General features: G+C 44.9%; 1 protein-coding gene across 3 annotated transcripts in view; it reads left to right on the top strand.

Annotated features, from left to right (window-relative positions):
* Positions 1-18,788, top strand: part of LOC116943187 (cysteine-rich motor neuron 1 protein-like) — a 74,339-nt gene that overhangs the window by 34,332 nt on the left and 21,219 nt on the right. For all 3 annotated transcript variants that reach the window (XM_032955822.2, XM_032955821.2, XM_076067576.1), the window contains 5 exons: positions 6,467-6,649; positions 7,649-7,855; positions 14,862-14,990; positions 16,356-16,512; positions 17,497-17,618. In XM_032955822.2, coding sequence (XP_032811713.2) covers positions 6,467-6,649; positions 7,649-7,855; positions 14,862-14,990; positions 16,356-16,512; positions 17,497-17,618 — 798 coding nt within the window. The remainder of the gene's footprint in view (positions 1-6,466; positions 6,650-7,648; positions 7,856-14,861; positions 14,991-16,355; positions 16,513-17,496; positions 17,619-18,788) is intronic.

Raw genomic sequence — 18,788 nt, 5'->3', positions numbered from 1 at the left:
CGACTGGAAACACGCATCACACACGAACCAATCCTTTCACCTTCGCGGAATTATTTGATTTTCTGTGCACCTTGACTGCAATGCCACACTTACTCTTTTCCCTTTGGGGGACCAAAACAAGGGTTGAACGTAACACCTTGCTGACCGGCATTTTCGCTGAGCTGTACGTTTCTTGGAAGCGAGGGGATTATAATTGGAGTGGTCAGCTGTGGCAAAGGGTCTACTTGGACAGCATAGCCAGTGGAAGCACACATACGTTCAGTAATCATTGCAGATTGTCTGGCATTAAGCGTTTCACAAGGGGTGTTTCTTTTTTTATGTTCGCCAGTTCTCCCCAGTGGTTGAAACAATGGGGCAAGTTTATTAAATTCCACCCCCCCCACCCACACCAGCCCCAACTCTGTTCACCCAGCAGTATAAATGGTTATGCCACAGTTCGTTGATCAGCTGGTTGCACGCGGTTTATGTGTGTAGGTTGAACTTCTTTCGCACCCTACGTAGCCAACCGTGCTAAATGAATATGCGGGGGACGGACAACAAACCAAATAGGAAAAAGCAGTTCTAAAAAAATGAGTTTTCAATATAGATTTCAAAGTGCATAAATCCAGTGGCTTCCCAATATTGGAAGGAGGGACTTTCTCGATGGCCACAGAAGCGCATCTGAAAGTGCTGGGTTACCCCCCCCCCACCTCCTCCATGTCGTCCGGCCAGTGTGGGAATGTACGCCAACTACCCTCGACGAGAAAGGCCCTCTGAAGCTCCCCCGAGTGGAGGCCCTTCCACCAGCAGTGGCGTGAGCAAGCAATTGTAGGGCTGTGCCTCGACCTTTACCACACTAAGGTTACATTGTCTGGACTCAGGATTTACAGGAATTCTGTAATCACCTACTCTTTTGGGCATGCCGTGTTGTTATGAATGGGGGTCTTGTCTACATTGTCGTAACCTTTCCTCAAAATCCCCATACTTATTCTTGGTTCTTTCGGTAAAGTCACGTAGAAGGGAAACAATAAAATATTAAAAATATAAAACAATACAATTCACGATGTTTCGACTGCAACACAAGCAATCATCATCAGGTGTGAAAACCACAACAAGAAAATTTGAAAAAAGTGGCGTTTTTTTCCCCCTTCCCCAACCATACTTACCCACTGATTTTCAAAATCAAAGTCTCAACGTTGTAAGTGCATGTGTGGATTTAAGTTTTGCAAAGCCACCCCTTCTGTGTTGTTGATGACATTTTTAGCTGGAGAGCAAAATTAGTGGTATTTTGGAGATCGAGTTTAAGCCACGCCAAGAAACACAGACGTGTGTGTGTGTCACAGTTGTAGATAGCGCACGACTGGCGCAGGGGCACATGTCCAAATGTATGTTGTCGTATTTCACTTCATTCTATACACTGCGGATTTAAGGCTTCATTGCTGCAACGCCAACACCAAAAGAGAGAGAGAGAGAAAAACACCGTTGATTTCTTTGGACCATCAAAGCTGTCCTGTTCCTGCCATACCAAATACAGATGCTTGTGACAGAGAGCAAACATCCTGATGCGGCCTTGGAATGCAAAAAATAACACGTTTACACTGGTTGCCTCTGTGGCACGATGAAAACAAAATAGTGTTTCTTTATGAATACCTATGTATGTTGAACGTCTTTCGCATCATACGTAGCCAACCGTGCTAATCAGAGGTGTGGGGGAAGGACAACAAACCAAACACCAAAATCAGTTCTAAAGAAATGAGTGGCTTCCTAATATCGGAAGAGCGTTCCGGACAGCCACAGAATCGCATCTGAAAGAGCGCGATGCAGTCACCATCTTTGTTGGGTGGCTAGCCAAAAGCCGCTGTGATGATGCCCAGAGCTCGCATAATGGTTTATGCTCCTTTAGAATGTTTGCCTGTGGTGTTACCAATGCTTGCAAAACCATTTTCCTTCTCCGTGCCAAAATGCGAAAGTAGAAGGGTAACACGTAATGTACGTGTTCATTCGTTAAAGTAATAATTACGTTTCTAGATTTCAAGCTTTCGTGACTGCTAGGATCCATACTCTTTGGTTCTATTGGGTAAAGTCACGTAGGTGAAAATAAAATAACAAAAAATCACGACGTTTCGGCCACAACACAAGCGGCCTTTATCAGGTGACAGTCTCGTCCCTTCACCTGATGAAGGCCGCTTGTGTTGTGGCCGAAACGTCGTGATTTTTTGTTATAATAATAATTACGTCCGCCGAGGAGATGGAGCATCGACGTTGGTATGCATTTAGGAACTAAGTGGATCATAGCATCGCAAGATCAGGAGGGAGTACCATTATTGGGGAGGTCTTTATCCAGCAGTGGATTGAACATGACTGATGATAATGACGATGGAAACAAATAATTTGTCAATAGACTGCCAAGGTGAAGGCTTTCCCACACTGTGTCAGCCATGGGCGTTTTTGACCTTACTTTACCATGCCGTTCAGTGCAGCTTAGTGAAAGGGGAGCCCATGATTGGTTATTACTCGCCACTGATGTAAGCTGTGGCCGGTCATCGGGTTCATCGCGTAGTTCGCTATCAAGTGCACCCCCCCCCCCGCTCCTCCAATAATTATTAATGCATTACTAATAGTTTAAAATAGTATGATTGAGAACCTTTAGTGCCTCATTAAATTTATGTGTGGATGGCTTATAGCAAATGTTCATACCGCATTAATTTATTCACATCTTACGGAGTATTTTAAGTAATTATGAAACGAAAAAAGTGATTTCATACTAATTGGCTATTGATCAGTTACCCGGCCGTTGAAAGTACAATCAATAGGTGGGAACTTATATAATTTTGACCACGTTTACTGCTTGTTGATCAACGAATTAAATCCGAAGATAATTACGGAGAACAGCATACATACAGTTGTACCCGTGCTCTGATTTAGTTAACATCGATTCTTAAGTGGATAAGGCGTGCATTGAACGGTGCATGTAAATAGGGGATGTTTCTCAGTTCATTCCCCGTGCTGTATTCCCGAAAGAGAGGCGTCAAGTGCTCGCGTAATGCACGATGATCCTGGTGACCTGATTTAAATTTCTGGCCACGGCTAACGTCAGTGGCAAGTGATGTCTGCACCGGTCATGGTGGGTCTCCTCTTCTCCATCCTGCATTAGCTAGGATGATGAAGTATGGTCAGACAACCCCAATTCCTTAAATATGATCGAGACTACTCATGGTTGTTACAATCCCTACAATTTAACAACTGATTTATTGCTTCCATCGGGGTTTGCAGTGAGGAAAGAGGGAGTTTGGGTGGGGGGCAAAATCATTACACTCCTATACAATATATTTCATATCCACTAAAATACCTTTATTGGACACGAAGCCTTAACTTGTCTATGCACGCACGGGAAGAACAGGCATGACCTCACACACGTATAGGTGTGAATGAGATAAGAAGGATGCATTTTGACATTCACGTGTGTGAATGCACCAAAAGCTTTAGATGTGTCTCAGCACACACAGAAACGTGCCTGTCTGTGTATAAGCTTGCAAAATATTAGACAAAAACACGTAAAAAATACAAATATTTTTCTACAGTACTTGTACAATGAGATTAATAAATAAAAATTGCACATATATAGCATACATATTAAAGGGTACATTAATATGTATTTTTAAAAAAATGTCTCCACATTATTGAATATAGGGCTCAGGGTTTGAACAGCAGCACAATGGTTAGTGTCCGGTGCCATGAACCTGCTTTCCTGATTTCGATTCCCGACCACAGTTAACATCAGTGGCTTTCGACCCCTGACCTGTCACAAACCCACGACACTGACCAGCATGGTGAATTATAAACAAACAACCCCCAACGCTGGCACAAGATGGCCTTCGCTATGGACGACGCTTCTTGTTTGTGGATGATATTTGTATTGTATAATCAATACGGCACTTGGACACATACTTTTGCATAGTGTAAACGCCACATTCACGCCGAAATCGTATTTGTTGTTGTTGGTGTAACATAAACAAAAATATATGTTAAACTATAAATAACTTTACGGTGAGTATGAAGCCTTTCGCATCATCACAATTACAAGACTGGTGATCGTTTACAGACTCTTTGGCCTTTTTTGTTAGCGGCGCGACATTGTTTGAAACCGCAAGACAAATGCTTGACAGCTTAATGAAGAGAAAGTTACTGGGTAACGTAGCGTATTAAACGGCATGCCGTGGCAAGATTCCAGTCTTGGCATCATCCTAAATTGTGGAGGAGGGAGGCGGGAATGTTAACCAGTGCCAAATGCCTGCAGCAGTTAGAGGCCACCTAATGGGCTTCATTTTTCAATCAGAAAGGAAAATTGGCTCCTGGGAATAATGGACGATTTGGTAGTAAAGTGGACAAACGGAAGAGAAGGCAGTTTTTTGTTGTTGAATTGGCCACTTTAGAAACAGTTGACCTCAAATTAGCGGCGGTGCTATTCCAAGTTTGTTTTGGAAACCTCTTTTTTTATTTGTGCCACAACTCTTCGCTATGGACGATGCTTCTTGTTTGTGGATGATTGCGTCCAGTGAAAACATGGGAAGACAAAAAGAGAATACAGCTGCACTGATCACCGCAGATGTTGTTATCTATTTCTTGTGCTGATGACATTCTACCAGTAGTGTAAGTAATTATTTACATGGTATTGTCCGAGGATAGCAGTCCTTCATTTCTGCTCATTATGGTCCAAAAGCCCTACAATAGAAACTCAATTATATTCTTAGCTCTTTCGGTAAAGTCACGTTGAAGGGAAACAATAAAATAATAAAAAATATATAAAACAATAAAAAATTCTCACGACGTTTCGACCATAACACAAACGGTCGTCATCATAATATCATTTTGCGAAAAGCCATCGTGTTAATAGTAAAATGTAATAATGATATACAAACCATTGTCAATCCACTGGTGGATGAAGCCCTCCCGACACTGTATTGGTCATGGGGGTTGTTTCTCTATACTTCACCACGTTAGTAAGTGCGAGTTGCTGAAGGGGCAGCAGTGGGTTCAGAGAGCCATTTCAGACATCGCGAGCAAAAAATGTTAGCCATAACCGGGAATCGCACGCAGATCAGGCTTACAGTGCAGTTAAACGATAAATATTACTCAAAATCAAGTACAGTTTGCAATAGATGTGTAATCATTGGTTGCTAAAGCATACACTGGGTTGATAAAAAATACAAATGTTAATTCATGATTACATAAATGAGTTGGAAAGTAATTTATTTTGTGTGTGTGTGTGAGAGAGGGAGAAGTCAATAGCGTAGCTATAAGCAGATGTATCGATGAATGAGCCAGATGGGAAAAGGGCCCAAAGCTCGCTCCACACATTCCCTGATGGATGATTGTGCGATGATTCTCGGGCTGTGTGCCTGTGCCCGCAGGGTCCGTTGAGACTGGGTAACATGTTAGCCAATGCCCCTCACAACAGGGCAGGTGTGCTTGGAGGTATAATCATAATAATTTATTTTGCATCAACAGTCTCAAGACTCGTTTTAAAGAGGATATCCAAGACAATTTGTACTTATATACTTTATTTATTTTCATATTTATTATTAGTGACTTGCTTACATTTCCCGTACTGTGCACTCCTCTCGTGTTTATGTAATGTTAGTTGTTTTGTAACTTTCTGACCCGCCCCTACTGGACATCTGTGAAAAAGAGCTTCATAGCTCATTGGATTCCTCCAGGATAAATAAATATTCTGAATTAAACGAGTGCTTGGTATCTGGGAGGAAAACTCTGAGTACTCGGAGAGAGCCCATACATATAATGGAATAACACACAAAGGTTCATACAGATGGATCCATAATCTATTTGTTCTAGATTTGAAGTTTTCGTGACTGCAAGGATCCATACTCTTTGGTTCTTTCGGTAAAGTCACGTAGGTAAATTTTTTAATTTGTTTTATTTTTTACCTACATTACTTTACCGAAAAAAAACAAATAATCCATTTCTTGTACTGACATCTGGGTTTGGGAGCTCTATGTGACCCACAACCTTTGCCTCCAAAGTCTAGATTACAGCACTTAACTGCCAGGTCTTCTGGTTTCCTAGTCCCATTTTTCCATTGGCGCATCTGAGCCAAGCCAGCGTGGCGTCTTTATGGTGCGGGTGATTTTCCACTGGCTGTTTGCCATGCTGTGCCACAAAACCAAACCGTGATACGCTGGCCTCACGAGGCATCCGAATCAGGCTCTGGGCCAAGCAGGGCCAGGTATGGGGCTAATAATAAGTTCCTTGTGCGTGACGCCAGCCAGAATGCAACTCAATGACAGCGTCTCCGTGCCATCTACGCGCTTCCGACCTCGTCCATTTGTAGTCATTCGTTGCCCAACAACGGCTCAGCTCTAGCAGTGGAAAAAGCAAACTGGCACTTCCTCTGCCATGCCGGGTTAGGTTCGGCATCACGGCCCGCCTCCGGCGTGACACGCTTAACCGAGGAGCGGCTGACTTGCAGAGACGAAGGCCACGTGCACCTTCAACGGCGCGGAGTACGGCGACGGGGAGATGTACCGCATGGACGCGTGCCGCTTCTGCCGCTGCCGCAACGGCGTCTCCTTCTGCTTCTCGGCGCAGTGCGGCACGCTCGCGTGCCAGCGCCACTACGTGCCCGATGGGGAGTGCTGTCCCGTGTGCGAGGGTGAGCTGCCGATCACGCTGATGGTGATGATGCTGCTTTTAATGACGTTGATAATGATGACAATGGTGATGGCATTGATACCCCTTGTTCCTGCTGCTCATAATTCTGATGCTGATAACGATACTGCTGCTGATGATGCAACTGATGCTAATGATGAAAATGATGCTGCTGATTATGCTGATGATAACAATGATGACGATGACACGCCTGCTGCTACTGATTATGATATCTGTATCAATTTTGAAAATTTGCTCTCAAAATTCTGCTCCTACGTGCAAAAAAAATTCCCTTACATTTAAAAACCATTCCCTTCCACACAGTGTTTAATTGACAGTTCAACTCACACCTTGGGCAGTATGAACGCAAGTGTTTGTTGTACCATAGCTTTTTGCTCATTTAAAATGTACTACACCAAAATATAAGTTACACTTTAGACTTTCCACAACTCAATTTTATTTATTGCATAATGTTCTGCATTTATTAAGTTTTTTTCTTCTCTATTGCAATGCTTATGAGATGTTAATTACCTCGCCTGGTATGCAGGAGGTCGTGAGTTTGATCCCGATTCTGACACCTGTATATTTATAGTTTGCTTGCATCTTCTCCCCATGGTTGCATGATTTTTCTCCTCGTCCTCCGATTTTTCCCTCCGCATTTAGAATCTACATGCGTTTAAAGCATTTGGCTGCTATACATTTCCACATAATAAGTCACTTCGTTGAGCTTTCATTTGTGGCCAGGTCGTTTCTGAAAAAGAGCTATAAAGCTCAGTGGGCATTACCTGGCAACACTAAAATAGTTTATTTACAGCGTTGCTTTGAATTGATAAAAAAAGAGGGATGTGAATAAAAAATGTATTACAGACCTAATAATCATAAACCGTAATCCTTCCGCATGACACAAACCCTGGTAACCGCAAACAACGTCCAATGACGACGAGGGCCGTCGAGTGGCCCCTCTGTATTCTGAGCGAAGGCGTCTCTCTCCGCCGCTCCGCAGAGCCCGAGATGGACACGAGGCCGTCGACGCTGCAGATGATGTGCTTCGCCAATGGCCAGATCCGCGCCAATGGCGACCGCTGGCGCGAGGACGACTGCACGTTCTGCCAGTGCGTGAGCGGCGAGCAGCACTGCACGGCCGCCTCCTGCCAGGTGTCCTGCCTCAAGCCCATCTCCGTGCCCGGAGAGTGCTGCCCCGTCTGTGAGGGTGAGCCATCAGCCCACCCCCCCCCCCCACCACCTTCACGCTCCCCCCAACCCCTGCCCTCGTCACCCCCCCCCGCCCAACTCTCCTACCTGACAAAATTGTTTTGGATAGCATTCACCTCAAAATCTATCTTCCCATTAAAAAGTATTAACATTGGTCATGTTCAATTTTGATTTAAAGCTTTCGTGACTGCAGTAATCCATATTCTTAGCTCTTTCGGTAAAGTCACGTTGAATATTTTATTATTTTATTGTTTCCCTTCAACGTGACTTTACCGAAAGAGCTAAGAATATTGGTCATGTTATTCAAAGGTTATGATTTCTAACATACGTGCCTACTTACTTACATACATGGACTCACGTTGACACCCATAGACTAGTGCAGAGACCACTGGACTTGCATGGAGACCCATAGGCTAACAAGCAGGCCCATGGACTTGCATAGAGACCAATAGGCTAAATAATACAAGAAATTACATTGAGTTGCTTGGGGAGGGAGTTCCCGAGGGTGAGGGCGTAGTTGTGAAAATGGCAGGCCACGCATGGTGCAAGATCTTGTGAGCAAGCAGGAGGCTACATTGTTACAGCAATCATCACTCCCTGCTGGCAAAATAATGCTCAATTGCTCGCCAGTTCTGAGTCACCTTGTACCGCACACAGGTAACTACCACTGGGGATGCCCATTCAAATGGTTGAGATGAGATGAAAGGTGCTTTGAGTTGCTGAGGCATTCAAGCACCGTATAAACGAATGCATGTTGACCTTCTTTCGCATCGTACGTAGCCAACCGTGCTCAGGCTTTTTGGGTGAGGTCACGTGAATGTTAAAGTGGTGTACACCCACCTCCACCCGACACAGCCAATTAGTATGGTTTGTTATGCGAACAGAACGTGCCAATGTGTTACTACTTCAGCACCACCGGTTGTGTGTTAGAGAGCAAAAACCACAACACTTTACAAATGAGTACGACGTTTTGCTGGTGATTACAACCTGCACCACTTGGCATTTTGTCAGATGATGCTGGTATGACACTTTTACATTGACGCGACCTCACGTTTTTTTTTAATCATGAATAATAATGGTCATGAAAGCCTGCATGCAAAGATTATCACTATTATCACGTAATAAACTTTGATTGGGGTACTCGTAAGTAGAAATTTAATCAAATATAAAGAAGAGATATATTTCCCAATTTGTCAATGAGTATGAAGTGAGAGGGAAAAGAAACCATGAACATTACTGAGAAAGTGCCAAAATATTACAAGTGTATTAGCTGCAAAGTGCCTTGTCTGCCGAGATAAATGTAAGCACGCACATAGAGTTCACCTGCGAAGACATCCCGTCAAAAGCATTCTGTACGGAAAACGAAAAAGTCACCAGCACTAAGCCAACCTTACCCATATCTGTCACTCCGAGTGTAGCTACACGTCATTACCATTTTTTGGGGTTGGACGTGACGGCTTTACCATTTTTTTTCCCGACAAAGAATCGTTTTGACACCCAAATGGCACCGCTTAACAAGGGTGTTAGGTTGCACGCTCGTATGCACGTCGGCAAAAAAAATAAAATAGAGTGATTGAGACCTAAATAAATTAAGAGAAGGACCTGGGACTTGCAGCGGAACGCATACTCGTTGCGACGCGGCGTGGCATTTCGGGTGCCTGCGGAGTGCATGAGGAATAAATTTGCCGTTTAAAAATAAATTTATGCAAACCAACACACCTGATGATGACCGTTTGAGTTATGGTCGAAACGTCGTGAGAATTTTTGATTGTTTTATATATATTTTGTTATTTTGTTGTTTCTCTTCAACATGACTTTACCGAAAAAACTAAGAATATGAATTACTGCAGTCACGAAAGCTTTAAATCAAAATTGAATCCGTGGCCGTTTAAAATTTTCGATCGAGGAGCTTGCCGCGGCGGAGAGGCCGCCTTTGATGGAAGGCGTGCCCCGCCGTGACCTCGCCACTCCGCGCAGGAATGCTCGCTTGTCTTACACGTGTACGCGTCGGAGCGCACGCGATTTGTGCGCTGCGGCGCGCGGGAGAAATGCCCAGGCGCTGTCCTGCCTTAACCCTGATCGCTCGGGGAGTTTCTGCTCCGTCTGGTAGGGCGCGCGCGCGCGCGCGCTCCGTCCCCGTTGGTGCCTACGTTGTGTACATTGTTCGCTGGCTCCCTGCCAAGTGGCCTACTTTCACCCAAGTGCACACCGTACATTTTTTGTTCTTCAAAACTCCTTGTCGTTTTGTCTGTGGATTTGTACGCGGGGGGTGGTAGGCGCGGTTTTGGGGGCGGGGCGGGGGGGGGGCTCTTCATGTGACGAGCAGGTCTCCCAGAGGAGGACGGAACGCCGCGGAGAGAGAGAGAGCGAGAGAGTAATTGGCGGTGGCGAGCGATGGGTGCTCTCGCTTGGCCGGTCGAGGCGCGACAATAGCGACGGAACAAAAGCGTCGTCTGCGACGGAGCGACGGCGACTTGGCGTCCACGCTGCGACGGCGAGCGCGGCAGATGTTCCTTGCGAAAAGCTTCAGTAGTCACGTGCGCATGCACGGTGAACTTGTTTCGCGCCGTGCGTGGCCAACCGTGCTAATCCGAGGTGTGGACAAACACACAAATAGAGCGCTATGCTTATTATTAATTTAAATATTCGTGCAAAAAAGCAGAGGGCACATTTTTTTGTTTTACCAGTTGTGTTTTTTTTTACCCCACGCAAAAAAAATGTTTGAGTGAGTGAACCGAGTGACGTGATTTAGTGCTGCCCGTGTGGACGAAAGGATTCCGGGGCCGGGTGACGTTTCCTGGTGAGGGCTGACCAGGGATGTTCCGCACTTGGGCTAAACGTTAGGTGTGAAAACCAACAAGCAAAGCCTGTGTGTGTGAATACATATTGGGTTTTTTTCTTTCCAAAAAGGTATTGTTGCTAAACACACTGCCCATTTGAATCACCCTGCCATTTTCTCTTTTCAACAAAGGTGGCTATTGGCCTTGAACTTTTGTTCCTAAGAAACGATTTTAAACCTAGCTTTTCTTTGTCAGTTTTAAATTTTTACACCGGCTCCCACTTGCAGAAATTCGTTTTCATACAAGGTAGCTGTTGATTTTGTACATTTGTATCTACAAAAAAAAGAAACCTGACTTTCCATCGCACATACACGAGATTTCAAGATTCTACCAGCATGGCATTAAAAAGGGTACACTGCATATTTTGAGAAGAAGCGAAAGGCTTTCTTTAATTATTTATTTTTGTGGTATGGCGTACAGTGCCAAACAATTGCTCCCAAGTCTGGATAAAGTGAGCGGCTGAATTGATTTTATGCAGATGTGGAATTCCGCTGGAGCATTTTTGCGGCTGTACACGTGCTCGCCTCGAACCCACGGCTTTATCCCCTGTGCACGTGCGAGAGCAACAGCAAGAAAGAACAAACAAACAAACAATCTGTGCACCACAAGCATCGACACTCTCACAGCCATCTTAAAAGAGCCAGTGGGATCTGATAAACAGCACCAGAGGCACACAGTGAATAGCACTTAGATTTAAATCGATTCTTCGCTTAAATCCAGGTGAGAGTTTGTGAAAAGGCATTTCGTAACAAAAACAAGGTGCAAATGCCACTGCATACGACGGGGCTTACATTTGGAAACGCTATTTGGTTTTCGGAGCGGCACACACTTTAATGGCTTGTGCACGTGCTATATATTTGACGTTTGGACGTGGATAACATTTAAATAAAGGTGTTAGAGGTAGCGTTGCAACTTCGATTGTGCCCTGCTTATAAGGAAATTAAGATAAAAATGGAGTGGTGGCGCAGTGGTTAGCATACTGCACTCTGAACATAGTAATCCGAGTTCAATTTCTGGCCATGGCTCAGATCAGTGAAGAGTGATATTTGAACTAGTGCTGGGGCCTCCACTTCATAAATCTTCAGTGGCCATGATGGTGAAGTAAGGCCAAACAACCCCCCCATTACTTTTTACTGATGTCCAACCACATCAGCAATGGATTGCTCAAGGATATTTTTTTATTGTAACATTAATAATAATAAAATTCCACATATCTACCTATATTTCTACACATTCCCTGTTAAAGTCTCAATAGTTCTCAAGACATTTTTTTCAGGGGCGGGAGTCTTGCAGTTGGATGTTTAACTGGTATCATTGCTGAGTGTTTGTCATGTGGAGGGAATGGGATAACCTCAGAGAAAACCCACGACATACATGAAAGGTGCCACTCAACACTGCCACTTCCTGTCCACACGTCCCAGCTCTGGGCCTACAGCACCTAGCAAGCCATGGTGGTCACCTATCCAAGTACTAGCTAGGCTCAACATCTGCTTAGCTTTAGCGTTATTTTGTCATGTGTTTTTAAGAACTTGGTTTAGCACAGTTCACTGGCATACAGGTGCCGGTCCACTGGAAGAAAGAAATATATGCTGAGAGTAATTTCATGCAAACAACATCAGAAATGGTTATCGATATAACGAAGGAGGAGAGACATGAAGTGCCCATAGATGTGTGGGGATACAATTAACCTTGGGATGAATCCAATCTTGGTGGCAGGATTGGATTTTTAAATAAAAGTAACATTAACTGTGTGTAAATTAACGGCCAAAAAGTATTATTTGTCTGACATGAAACGCCATCGGAATAATGAGGCACTGTAAGATGCAATTTTGCTGCATAACCGTGACCCCAAAACACCTTCAGATGCAGCAGTGAGGCACCACGGCGGGTGGGAACGTCAGTGGGATTTTGCACTTGCAGCTGCGGGTCTCTGAAGGATCGTTATGTTGCATGGCGACCCTTTGCAGTCCCATAAGCTGTTTGCCTTGGCACCTTGACAGGCAAAATTGCTGCATGATGAATTGCGGTATGCAAAACGTCCAGGGATTACAAAGAGAAGAAGATAAGAAAACACTCGAAATTTGCAGCATGGCGAGTACATTGCGAGACGCACGCTCTGGGCTCTCCTGTTTGATGCTAAAAACGCAAGCTGATATAATTTGCCTTCCCAATGGGAATGGTCCGACCACCCAAATTTTATTTAACTTTTTGGAGGTCATCGCATCGGGAGCCGTCTTATTTTTGTCCCCCAGGACAATGTATTATTTCCATGCCTATTAGAACGTGCCAAATATTTTCAATCAAGAAAGCCGCTGCCCCCTTGCACATATATATATAGTCTTCATCATCATCATTATTATTATTTCCAAGTGTGACCTATCCACTGCTGCGTGAATGCCTCGACCTATACCCACACCAGCTCTCGTGATGGTCTGGTCTGTGTGATGGCACAATCTATTGCTCTCATGTGAATGAGCTGATCTCATCGCTCCATCTCCACAGTAGTTGTCCTCGCGGGGCATTCTGTCATCAGTCTCACCCATTGGCTATTTGACGATGCATATTGCCAATGCCCACATACCTTTTTTTTACTCTGCTTTTTCTTTTGTATGGCTGATGTAGATGCAGAGCAACAGTTACAATTTCGCATTCTGGTGGTCAAGTCAGATAACTGTCAGGAGCAGCAGAGTGCATCACTGTGGACTGGGCATTGCATCGTTTTATGTTGCACAGTCTGTTCTGGATGACCACAGTCGCATGCTGGATAATTTTACATTTGTGCATCAGGTATCCACATTTGCCATTGTCCGTGCAACGGATGTGGTTTAGGGTGGACCATGAGCTTCGTCGAAGGTCTAAACCAGGATAATTTTGTGTTGTTGCGTTGGATCTTTTTTTGTAATTTATGATGTGGCCTCTGATTTGTCTTAGTCCCCGTGTGCACGAGCTCTTCTCGTCATCTACGAGCGCAATTCCAAGCCAGCATCTTGCCATATCTTGTGCAATCTTCCATTTTTGTCCCATCTTCTTCAGCAGCATTCACGGTTTTGATTCACACCATGGTGGGGGGGGGGGGAGTTAAAATGAAAAAACTTTATTTTGTAAGAAACATTAATGTTGTTTTTTAAGAAGCCCTTTACCCTGCTGTATGCACTGCTTAAGATATGGCGCTACCGATGTTGCGTCTCTAACAAGGGTGGCTGCATAACCGTAGCCTCTTATACAAATGATCAGAAACAGGCGTGCACGTTCGATCAAATTACATGTTAAAGCAATGTTATTGCCTGTGTCAATACAATTGGGGACGCTCAGACGCAATTTTGCTCTCCAGGACACATTGTAAACACAACCAACATTACAGCATTAAACATTGCCTTTGAGCAAATCACCGCCAATCTCCATCATCTCTTAGAAGCTAAGCATGTTTGAGCCTGGTTAGTATTCGGATGGGCGACTGCCATACATAAAGCAACGTGTTAAAAACTCCTACAGGTCAATGTTGTCATTAGACGGTCGTGTGGCAAATCCATTTTTGTACTGAATGTTTGACTGGGAAAGTTAGTGGTACAAGATGCCGGGGGAAAACAGCGAATTAAGTGAATATGCAATTTGAACAATCGGATGCATCTGACTATAAAGTTAATGAGTAATGTCACGAACAAAGCAAAGTGGAATGCCACGATCGTTGATGTATTTGAGAAAGGACATGGCACGCAGAGAGAGAGAGAGAGTACTGTTCTTATATGATTCAATGTCTATTCTCCTAGCTTTCACCAACCCGCACTGACTAGCGTGGTGAAGCATGGTCAAACAGCCCTCTTAACATGCGTGGCATGGGGGAGGCCCTGATGCAGCAGTTAACATCTCGCCATGGTGTCTAGATGTTACCTCTCTCGCCTGGTTTGTAGGAGGTTGTGGGTTCGATCGCGACCCTGATGCCTGTATATTTAGGGTCTGCATATTCTCTCTCCCCGTGACCTTGTGGGCCTCGCCTGGTCAAATGAAACCACATTTAGTCTCATTTTAGTTTCAGTTTGACGAAAGGGGCTGTCCGCGTGACGCGCTCGCACCGTCACAGCAGGGGAGCGTGTTGACACCTGAGTTGCCCGCCTCCTCCCTCTGCCTTTGTTTCCATTGCCCCCCCCCCTCCTGCCACGTGCTCAGAGCCGACAGTGTTCACGATTCAGCCGCCCGTGTGCAAGCCGGTGCCGCACTGCGAGCTCGCCGAGGACGACTGCCTCTTCGGCTTCAAGCTGGACAAGGGTGGCTGCCGCACCTGCCTCTGCAAGTCGAGTGAGCGAGCCCCCCCCCCCCCGCCACGGGGGCGCACAGCTGGGACACGCTTAACGCGGAGAGAGACGCAGACGCGCAATTCGTCTTTAGGATGTTAATGCTCGGTTGGTTAATAAAAAAAATGTCGTATGAGAATTTCTGGCTTAGAAGAACGGCGTGGAATAGCCAATATAGGTAAAGGTGCGGCCCCGATATTGCTTCCTTATTCCCCCACTGGCAGAAAGCCCAGCTCTAGAGAGTCCCTCTAAAGTAATCTTTACTGCAGGCTTGCACCCCTTTGGTTCTCAATCGTAAAAAATAAATGTTAATTAATACGTAGGTTTGATGAAACAAAGTAGTTGTACTTACGTGCCTGTGCTTAATTTGCGTTTCGATGATTTACCGTCTCAAAAAAATCTGGCCACGTCTCGCACTCCCAGAAAGGGCATCTCGCAAGCACCCAAGGTTAAGAACCACTGCTCTAGAGTGCATTTAATCGACTCTTCCACGCTTGCCGGACGTCTTGCAAGAGGTTCCCACACGTCACCCCACCATACATGAACTGAGATCGACTAACTGCTGGTTGAACAGAGCAGAGGGAGGTTGGGATTTAAGAAACTTGCCCCATTGTTTCGACAGCCACACCAAGAGAGATCCAACTGGTGGTGCCTTTGGTTTGCAAGTCCATCATCCATTGTACAACGACAAGCAACCCATAGTTAATCTAATAGGATTAAAGTGCATTTTTTCTATTATCTTTTTTTCCCCTCTCTTCTTCCCTGAAACCTGGGAGAATACCATTAAAGGATTAGGGGTGGAAATATGCACAGACGGCATCTGTTTGTATTCCCACAGCCACGTAATCTGGAGCACATGTATGCATGACCTTGTGTGTGCGTTTCTGCAGCTGCCAACCAACGCACATCCCTGGAACAAGCTTCACGAAATGTCCTTTAGATAGCACTCACCCTTGATGCCCACCCACAGTTCTGTAAAAATACTTTGAACAAATTATTGGAAGCATCGTTATGTCGTCATTCACAACCCCCCCCCCCCCCCACACACACTCCCTCAGTCCCTTACGAAAAATTCAATTAATTGTCATGCATGGTTCAGGGTCCATTACTCAAGATTCATTTCGTCAGATGTTAGTTTCCATCTCCTTTTGTCTGCTCCCATCAACCTAACCGAATATGCTTTGTACCATGATTGAGTTAAATCGTAAATCCTAATTCTCAATTAGTGCAACTGATTTTAATAAATGAATTGATGACGCGTTGTTGTATGCCTGTCCATGTATCTCCATTCATCTGCTCCCCTGCTTATCCGTGCATGCGTTCCACCACTCCCCCCCCCCCACCCTGTGCTATTGGTGCTGCCCCACAGAGGCAGAGCACTGCAGGGCGCTCATGACGGGCTGCTCGCTCGAGTGTCCTCACGGCCACGTGCTCAACGCACGCGGCTGCGAGGTCTGCGAGTGCCGTCCCCGGCCAAAGAAGTGCCGCCCGGTGGCCTGCTACAAGACCTGCCCACACGGCTACCTGTGGGCATGCTCGCAACACACAGTCACGCTGTGCAGACACTGCTGCATGAACGTCCCTCCATGCCGTTTGGTCACGGGGATCATTTGACCGATGCTACGTTTATTTTTACCCACAATGCTCCACATCAACGGTTAATGAGTGTGTGTGTAATATTTACATGTTGCGTTGAAGAGGGCCCCTTTGTTTTTAGGGAGTATTCTTGCCAATAAGATTTGGTAAACCAGCAGCATTTGTTAACTAGGCCTGGCTCTGCCAGAGTTTGCTTGCTGAAACGAATGTTCTTGGACAATAATGGTCTGGAAAGCCAATAGGCAGATGGACGAAAACATACCCTGCTTATCCTCTTGGTTCTTTTGGTAAAGTCGCGTAAATGGAAATAAAATAATAAAAATAAAACATAAAATAAAATTCTCACGACGTTTCGGCGTGATAATTTTATTTCCATGGTACGTGACTTTACCGAAAGAACCAGGAAGATGAATCCCTGCAGTCACGAAAGCTTTAAATCGAAATACTCTGCTTATATCTGTTTCACCACACTGGTGACTGTCGGTTGGTAAAGACGGGTGCACAGGATCTGTTCAAATATTGCTCGCTGCTGATGTTAGCTGTGGCCAGGAATTGATCCCATGTGACCAGGTTCATAGGGTAGTGCGCTATTAACCGTGTCACCGACTCCTAATAGATGGGAACACGTAGCGAGCCCATGGAAATTCCATCCGACGAGCTGTACTAAACACGGTGTAAGAATGTAACATTTCCTACAAAGTGAATAATATTTGTTTCTGTTAGGGAATATAGCTGCTTATTCTGGCAAGCTTTGTCTGTGGACAGACCGGCCGCTTAAACTTGGAACCCCGTGACAGGTTGCAGTTTGCGATAAATCTTGACGTCTGTATGTTTTTCCAGTTTGGAAAGGTCTCCCCTTTTTTTGAGGATCGTTCCACGGAGCTGTTTTTTTGTCCTTTCCGTGCATTTTCCAGGAAGAACAAGCATGGCTGCGAGGTGTGCCGATGCGCCAAATGCCCGGACTTCTCCTGTGACAAAGAGTGTCCCTTCGGCTACACGGAGAACAGCAAGGGCTGTCACCTCTGCAGGTGCAAAGGTGACTGCAGTGCCTCCTACAGAGCATTATCATTTGCGGTCACTCCCCATGCATATATTGTCACACAGTGCGTGCACACGTCCAAGGAATTTCCGCCAAAGCCCGCATTTCTACAAAGCCCGTGTAGAAATCTTGACTTAAAGCCTTTTTGACTGCAGGAATTCATATTCTTTGGGTCTTTCGGTTAAGTCACGTAGATAGGTTCAAAGAAAATAACAAAAAACTACGACGTTTTGTTCGCAAAACAAGCTTGTGTTGCGATCGAAACGTCATAGGAAGCCCGTGTAGAGTGTCTCAGATTACATTGCTCCCAGGTTGCCTGTTGGTCACCCCATTAGACTGGTGTGTTGGCAACTTGGCTCCAGACACGTCTCTGGAGCCAGGTTGCTCTCTAAGGACTACTTCGTTACGTTGTTTGTTAAGGACCATCGTCTTGTACTCTCATGCACTGTGCCTCTTTGAAAGAGTTTTTTTTTTTTAAACCAAATTCGCTCATCTTGTTATTGTGGTTGCTGACCCCCATCTTAGACCATTGGTTCCCAGCCTTTCTAGACCACCGTCAGTCAACCCTCTGGCCGCTTAAGTTTGGAATCTTGTGACCGACAGGTTGCGTTTTTTGATACATCTTTGACGTTCGTATGTTTTTCTTTTTTCCATTTTGGCAAGGGCTTTGTGCGAAAAAAACATCGTATCTGAAACAGTTCCACAGACGGCCTCGCACCACGGCGGCCTTGTGCACAATTCGTGGTCAGCAGACTGCATGTTGAGTTACCCCGCTACTTTAGACCATTCACGTTGTAGCCTAATTCATTCTCATTAAGAAATATTTTTTTGAATGTAAATTCCTGTGTGATTCTGGGAATCAAATATAAATCATATATATTTTTATTTTTAAGGCAGTACCCAATTCATTGTTGAGCATAATTTTAGACCGAGGATGTATTCATGTAATATTAATGTTCCTTTCCTTACATTCGACAGGTAATAAAAATGAAATTGTGCAGCTACACGTATATATTTTCACACCCACCCTGCCACTCCCCCCCCCACCCATTTAAAATATGTGAAAAGCACCTTAATTTTTAAAATTATTATTACAGTATTCATTGGTTCAAAATAAACTTGGGCTTGCACAATGAACAAAAGCTAGCGAAACTCAGTATCACACCA

This window comes from Petromyzon marinus, chromosome 17 (assembly GCF_048934315.1).
Source record: "Petromyzon marinus isolate PM22_M1 ecotype Great Lakes invasive population chromosome 17, UKy_Petmar_22M1.pri1.0, whole genome shotgun sequence".
Classification (NCBI taxonomy): domain Eukaryota; kingdom Metazoa; phylum Chordata; class Hyperoartia; order Petromyzontiformes; family Petromyzontidae; genus Petromyzon; species Petromyzon marinus.
The sequence above is the reverse complement of the archived record's forward strand: the minus strand, read 5'-3'. Positions and strand labels throughout refer to the sequence as shown.